The 6,620-nt window shown below is 36.1% G+C and overlaps 2 protein-coding genes across 4 annotated transcripts; one reads left to right on the plus strand and one right to left on the minus strand.

Moving 5' to 3' along the window:
• Positions 1 to 484: 484 nt before the first annotated feature.
• On the plus strand, positions 485 to 2,568 carry LOC117916337 (flavonoid 3',5'-hydroxylase 2-like). Its single transcript, XM_034832291.1, has 2 exons — positions 485 to 1,384; positions 1,939 to 2,568. The coding sequence occupies exons 1-2, from the start codon at positions 485 to 487 to the stop codon at positions 2,566 to 2,568; spliced, it is 1,530 nt and encodes a 509-aa protein (XP_034688182.1).
• Positions 2,569 to 4,652: 2,084 nt separating this feature from the next.
• Positions 4,653 to 6,395, minus strand: LOC117916857 (phenylalanine N-monooxygenase-like). 3 transcript variants are annotated; one of them, XM_034833053.1, is made up of 3 exons: positions 6,187 to 6,395; positions 5,510 to 5,808; positions 4,653 to 5,397 (listed from the first exon to the last, which is right to left on the minus strand). In XM_034833053.1, the coding sequence occupies exons 1-3, from the start codon at positions 6,359 to 6,361 to the stop codon at positions 4,762 to 4,764; spliced, it is 1,110 nt and encodes a 369-aa protein (XP_034688944.1). In that variant the 5' UTR covers positions 6,362 to 6,395; the 3' UTR covers positions 4,653 to 4,761. The 3 variants fall into 3 exon arrangements, with proteins under 3 accessions (XP_034688944.1, XP_034688945.1, XP_034688942.1); XM_034833054.1 differs by having other exon boundaries at positions 5,510 to 5,631; positions 6,112 to 6,395; XM_034833051.1 differs by having other exon boundaries at positions 5,510 to 5,563; positions 5,645 to 6,395.
• Between the last annotated feature and the right edge of the window lie 225 nt (positions 6,396 to 6,620).

Below are 6,620 nucleotides of genomic sequence, written 5' to 3' on the forward strand. Positions count from 1 at the left end.
ATCGTTTCCTTTTATGGCTAATATCTATTTCTCTTATTAAAGTATACAGTGACCTGTCCTCTGTTTATCTTTTCCTTTTTTGGTTAACAGCTATTTCTCTTATTAAAACAAGATTTAATTTTATTTAGACATTGAGATTTAGTGTAAATATGCTAAATCATCATAGGTCTTAAATTTCGTCAGTTAATATCCTTATAAATATATTTTATAAATAAATTATATTTTTTAAAGAATAAAATTTAATTTTTAAAGAATTATTAGATGTTCTTATCTAAAATATTTTTTACCTAAAATATTTTTAAAAAATAAATTTTATAAAAGGAATAAATTTATAAGGGTGTTAATTGACCAAGGAACCAGTGACTTTCAGGTGTATTTACACCAAATATGAGGGTTCTCGATGAAATTATCCCTAATAACAATCCTCTATAAATATGGACTCATTTCTCTTTGTTCAAATGCATCTATCCGCTAAGCCATGGCCATGGCCATAGACACAAGCTTCTTCATTGTGTCTGCTGCAGCAACTCTCCTCTTCTTAATCGTCCATTCCTTCATTCATTTTCTCGTCTCCAGACGTTCCCGGAAGCTCCCTCCTGGCCCAAAAGGATGGCCGCTTCTCGGCGTGCTTCCTCTCCTAAAAGAGATGCCTCATGTTGCCCTAGCAAAAATGGCCAAAAAGTATGGACCTGTGATGTTGCTGAAAATGGGTACCTCCAACATGGTGGTGGCCTCGAACCCGGAGGCCGCTCAAGCATTTCTTAAAACCCATGAGGCGAATTTCTTAAACCGTGAACCAGGTGCTGCCACAAGTCACTTGGTGTATGGTTGTCAAGACATGGTTTTCACTGAGTACGGGCAAAGGTGGAAGCTGCTACGAAGATTAAGCACCCTACACCTGCTTGGAGGGAAGGCTGTTGAGGGCTCGTCTGAAGTCCGAGCTGCTGAGCTCGGCCGAGTGCTCCAGACCATGCTTGAGTTTAGCCAGCAAGGCCAGCCAGTGGTGGTGCCGGAGTTGTTAACGATTGTCATGGTCAACATAATATCACAAACGGTACTTAGCCGTCGGTTGTTCCAATCAAAAGAATCGAAGACGAATAGCTTTAAGGAGATGATTGTGGAGTCAATGGTATGGGCCGGGCAATTCAACATTGGCGATTTTATTCCATTCATTGCTTGGATGGACATCCAAGGGATCTTGCGACAGATGAAGCGTGTTCATAAGAAGTTCGACCAGTTTTTGACGGAGTTGATAGAGGAACACCAGGCATCAGCGGATGAGCGCAAGGGAAAACCAGATTTTCTCGATATAATTATGGCCAACCAAGAAGATGGTCCTCCGGAGGACAGAATTACCCTAACCAACATTAAGGCCGTCCTCGTGGTACGTTTTAGTAAATGTACAACTCTTGAATTTCTTTTTTTAGTATTTTTTTCCCCTTATACATAGATAATCCGTTTTAAGAATGTTTAATTTAGAGCTCTTAATTGTATTTAAGTATGATTTTAGTAATTGCATCTTAATAGCTAGTTTTTCATGTGAAAAACATATGCTTGAAAATTCCTCTACAGTATGGTTTTTTAATTTTTAATTTTTAATTTTTATTGAGGGTATGTTTGGTTTGGGAAAATAACAAGAAAAAAAAAATTAAGGAAAATAATTTACTCATATTTGGTAATTATTCGATGAAAAATACCAAATAAAATAAAATATAATTAAAATTAGTTAGAAATTTATATATTTTTATATTATTTAATTTTAATATAAAAGAGTTAAAATGAGTAAAATAAAATTGAAGTAGTATATAAAATAATTTATTTATTTTAGATTTAATTTTTATTTATTTATTTAATTTTCTTCTTTAGAACCAAACATACCCTTCATTTTTCATGAGTTTGCGTTTATATTGAACATTTTCCTCTCCCATTATTTGTTAGAATTTATTTGTGGCGGGAACAGACACATCATCAAGCACAATTGAATGGGCACTGGCTGAGATGTTGAAAAAACCTAGCATCTTCCAGCGTGCTCATGAAGAAATGGATCAAGTGATTGGGAGGAGCCGCCGGCTTGAGGAATCCGACTTACCAAAACTCCCATATCTACGAGCCATATGTAAGGAAAGTTTCCGACTGCACCCATCAACCCCATTGAACCTCCCCCGCGTCGCAAGTGAAGCATGTGAAGTGAACGGATACTACATTCCAAAGAACACTAGAGTCCAAGTGAACATATGGGCGATTGGGCGAGACCCCGATGTGTGGGAAAACCCCGAAGATTTCGCACCAGAGAGATTTCTAAGTGAAAAACATGCGAACATCGATCCACGTGGGAACGATTTTGAGTTGATTCCGTTTGGGTCGGGAAGAAGGATCTGTTCCGGCAATAAGATGGCAGTGATCGCAATTGAGTACATTTTGGCCACATTGGTGCACTCATTTGACTGGAAACTCCCAGATGGCGTTGAGCTCAACATGGATGAAGGTTTTGGGCTTACGCTGCAGAAGGCTGTTCCGCTTTTGGCTATGGTGACTCCCCGGCTGGAGCTGAGTGCATATGCTGCTTGAGCAAGCTCATAGAACTAAGTCCATGCCAACCTGAATCCAGTCCTACCAGATGGCAATAAGTTTGAATTAAACCTTTGCTTGCTTGTTTTTAGTAACAGTTTGGGTAAATGCATGATTTAATTATTTGAGAAATAAAATTTTAGGCTTTGCTCTTGAGTTATAGGATCAATTTTGGGTTCTTGGAGGATGGAATTGCCTTCTCCCATTAGAAACCCTAAGACTATGTTTGGTTCTTGGGAAATCTGCGGAAAAATGTAAGGAAAAGAAAATACAAAGGAAAAGTAGAAAGAAAGGAAAAACGAAGAAAAATAAAAAATAGATTAAAAGTCGATAAATTATTTTTATTTGTTACTTTAAACTCATTTTATTTGTTTTAATTCATCAATATAAAGATTATATAATTTAAACATACTTAAAATTTTAATTAATTTTAATTATATTTGATTTTCTTTTATATTTTTCATAAGATAACAAAAGGTGAAAAAATCATTTTTCTTTGTATTTTTTTCTTTCCTTAGTATTTTTCGGGAATCAAACACAACCTAAATATGTATATTGGGTTATCTATCAATATTCAGTATAGAAGTTAGATTGTAGAGTTCTAAGAGCTTTCTTTGTATCAATTTTGTTTGTCTTGAGGTAAGCACATTTAACCTTGATCCAATACATTAAATTCATTTCTTTTAGGTTATACATTAAAAAAAATTAAAAATGGAAGTAAATGAAAAGGATAGAAAATATTGGTTTATAACCAAAATGCATCATTTTTTATCAATAGCAAAAATGCAAAATATGAAATAAAAAAATAGAAAAACTAAAAATAAAAAAAATTAAATTGGTAAAAAAATATCCATTCCTAATTAAGATACAGGATTGTGCTAAATTAGATTCTTTTTTGTTAACTTATTTTTAAATTTTATAAATATTAATATACATATTTGTCATGATCTAATGTTATTTTAATTGGAGGAAAATTTTGGTGTAGGAGGAAATAAATAGTAAATACTCAAAGAAATGAGGAATGAATAAGAGCACGCCATTAATTAAATGAAAAATAGATAAGTTAAAAGAAGTATAATAAAATGAAAGTAATTTTTAAATATTGACTTAATTTTATCTTTTTAATTTAAGAAGACTTTAACTTATGATGGTGTTTAATACATTAATTTAATGATTTAATATGATTTAATAATTTAATTTAATTTATTAAACCTATTTAGTCAATGTTTTGAAAATCAAATCGAACATATTCACTCAATAACCGTTGATCAATGGTCTTTTCAGTTAGGTGGTATTTGTTGAACCAATCGACAAATTTTCAAAACATGTGATTAAATCATTGATTAAATAAAGGAATAAGTTTTAAATTAATAACTTAAAAATAATTTAATTCAAAATTAACCTAAGTTATTAAATAAGTCATAAAATCAAATTCAATAAGGAGCTAAAGGTTGAAATCTTTTAGCCTTTAAAAAGGTTAAATTTAAGATTTATAGAAGTTAGTAACATTCTACTTAATTTGGTGCAAAATGTTAACAAATTAATTTAGAGGAGGAAGGAGTAAAATATACTAAATTTAAAATTGCACTTGATCTACAGCTGTCCCTATTGTTTTTCATTTTTAGATCATCTCCTTTACTGATTTCAACAAGCTAACAGATTAAATAGTTTTCTTGGAGTCCAGCAACAAAAAGACAAATATTTGAAAAGAGAAGAAAAAATTACATAACTAAGGGCATGATGATCAGAGCCAGTCCATCTTCTAATCTTTTTCTCAGGTGAGTTGGCCTGAATGGAATTGCCTTTAGATGTTGTGTCATGATATTCTAATGTTTCCTTTTCAACATCATAATTCAGCACAAACCTAATAAAATATTCAACTGACATACAAGTAGAAATAAAAACAAATCAATCAACGTCAAAACAAAGAACAACTAAAACGGCGAACAAAAGACACATGGAGAACGTAGACCATTTCCTAGCACAAGGCCACATATTCAACTTTTGCAACCTCGTTGGGCACATGCATGTCTAAAATTTATTCAAAGCCATCTAGGACTCCAACAACTAATACCTAACAAGCAACTGTGATGTCACACTTTTCAAACAATCATTTCTTGCTTCACATGCAAATTGGAGTAGGTTTGCATGAGATCTTGCATTTTATTATATTGGTGCCTCATAAAGTACTAATTAATGAAGTGGGTATAATGATGAATGCAGACGTGGTTTTGCTAGGGCATGCAGAGGTTTTGCTAGAAAGAGATTATTTCTTGACTCTGAGAGATCAATCTCCTCTTGGCCCGGTGGCGGACTCCAAGTGAAGCCTTGAAGGAGCCTTACCAATAGCATCACAGTCATTGCAGACCCGAATGCAATCCCTGTGCACCCACGCCTTCCTGTACTGAAGGAAATGAGGCGAAGGTCTTGCTCGTTCAAATCCACTCCTTGAGCTCTACTAGCACTCAGATGGCGCTCTGGATTGAAAATTAGTGGTTCTTCCCAGATTCTAGGGTTCCGGCCAAGCCCCAGACGGCTGAGAAGGACATGACTGCCTTTGGGGATGAAGTAGCCAGCAACAATGGCATCGGCATTGGATACATGGGGAAGATTAAATGGTGCAATTGGGTGAAGCCGGAAAGCTTCCTTTATGCAGGCCTTAACATAGTTTAGCTGCTGAAAGTCGGATTCCTGGGCCAATCTCTCCTTTCCAACCACTCTATCTATTTCCTCCACTGCTTCCCCCAAAACCCTTGGTTGATTGATCATTTCTGCCAATGCCCACTCAATTGCATTTGATGGATTATCCACTGCTGCAAGCATCAACTCCTGCAAATTATGGAAGGATCATAATTTGATTCATCAAGTTATTTTCTAGTTAGGAAATGATCAACATGCAAAGTAGCTCAAAATGTAAGCAAAAGTTAATTAGTTATCTTACTGTGCATTGGGCTTTGATCTCAGCCACAGACAGCAGTGGCTCCCCATTTGAATCCTTAACTGAAATGAAAACGTCAAGCAGGTCCTCAGCCTCCTTCTTTTCGCCATTCCTCCATTGTTCTACTCTTTGGTCCACGATCGGATCATGATACTTGTTAATGGTGTTCATAGCCTCCCTTACAGTCTTCTCATGGCCATCTATGTCCAGCACTCTAAGCCAAGGGAAGTAATCAGATAAAGAGAACGCATATAGATGAGCAAGTACGGTAAAGAGTGACTCAACATGTTGTTCCTCTTCAACTCCAGGCCCTCCATCTTTCTTTCCTTCACCAAAGTATCTTGTGTTGAGGATCATCTTCCTGATGGCGTTTCCGCTATATTGACGGGCTGTATTTCTGAGGTTGATAACTGTGCCAAGACAGTTATTGCTAGTAGAGATCTTACACTGGTTATAAACGTATCGGACAAGATTGTCGGCTTCTTCCACCCTCTTGTCATGCAGCCACCTAAATGTTGATGGATTAATCACGTTAGAAGCTAGAACCCTTCTCATCTTCTTCCACTGGTCTCCCCATGGCACCACCGCTGTGGTCAAGAAGCCACCACTTGAATACTCAGACGCCTTTGTAATGGGCCTGGATGCAAATACTGCATCATGTTTCTTCAAAAATTCTTTGCTAATCTCTGGGGAAGTCACCGGGATTACATGAACATTGCCCAATTGAATACATGCAATTTCAGTGTTCATTTCTTTCATAAAGCCATGTATCCAGCGGAAAGTTGGCTTGTTGTTGAGTAAATGAGGTAGATTTCGGACTAGAGGCCATGGAGCTGGGCCTGGAGGAAGCAGCATTGCCTTGCTGTTGGTACTGGTTTTGGATTTGAACTTGGTTAGGATGAAAAAGATGGATGTGATGAAGGTAAGCAAGAGGAAGTTGAGATGAGACAACACATCGTCTATGGTTGCAGCATTAGCTGGGGAAAGGAAGAGGACTGAAGAAAACAGGGTTGAGTTGCTGTTACCACCCATATTGCTTAATCTGCTCTGCAGCAACACTAAGTTGGCTCTTTTGATTAGGCATTTACACGTCTTTTATAGCAAAGCCGGCCAT

The sequence above is a fragment of the Vitis riparia genome, chromosome 6, assembly GCF_004353265.1.
Source record: "Vitis riparia cultivar Riparia Gloire de Montpellier isolate 1030 chromosome 6, EGFV_Vit.rip_1.0, whole genome shotgun sequence".
NCBI classification, from domain to species: Eukaryota; Viridiplantae; Streptophyta; class Magnoliopsida; order Vitales; family Vitaceae; genus Vitis; species Vitis riparia.

Coding starts and splice junctions, on each gene's coding strand:
- LOC117916337 (XM_034832291.1), top strand. CDS start 485: ATGGCCATAGACACAAGCTTCTTCATTGTGTCTGCTGCAGCAACTCTC. Junction 1,385..1,938: donor ACATTAAGGCCGTCCTCGTG/GTACGTTTTAGT, acceptor ATTATTTGTTAG/AATTTATTTGTGGCGGGAAC.
- LOC117916857 (XM_034833051.1), bottom strand. CDS start 6,361: ATGCTGCTTCCTCCAGGCCCAGCTCCATGGCCTCTAGTCCGAAATCTA. Junction 5,564..5,644: donor ACAAGTATCATGATCCGATC/GTGGACCAAAGA, acceptor ATTTCAGTTAAG/GATTCAAATGGGGAGCCACT. Junction 5,398..5,509: donor AGATCAAAGCCCAATGCACA/GTAAGATAACTA, acceptor CATAATTTGCAG/GAGTTGATGCTTGCAGCAGT.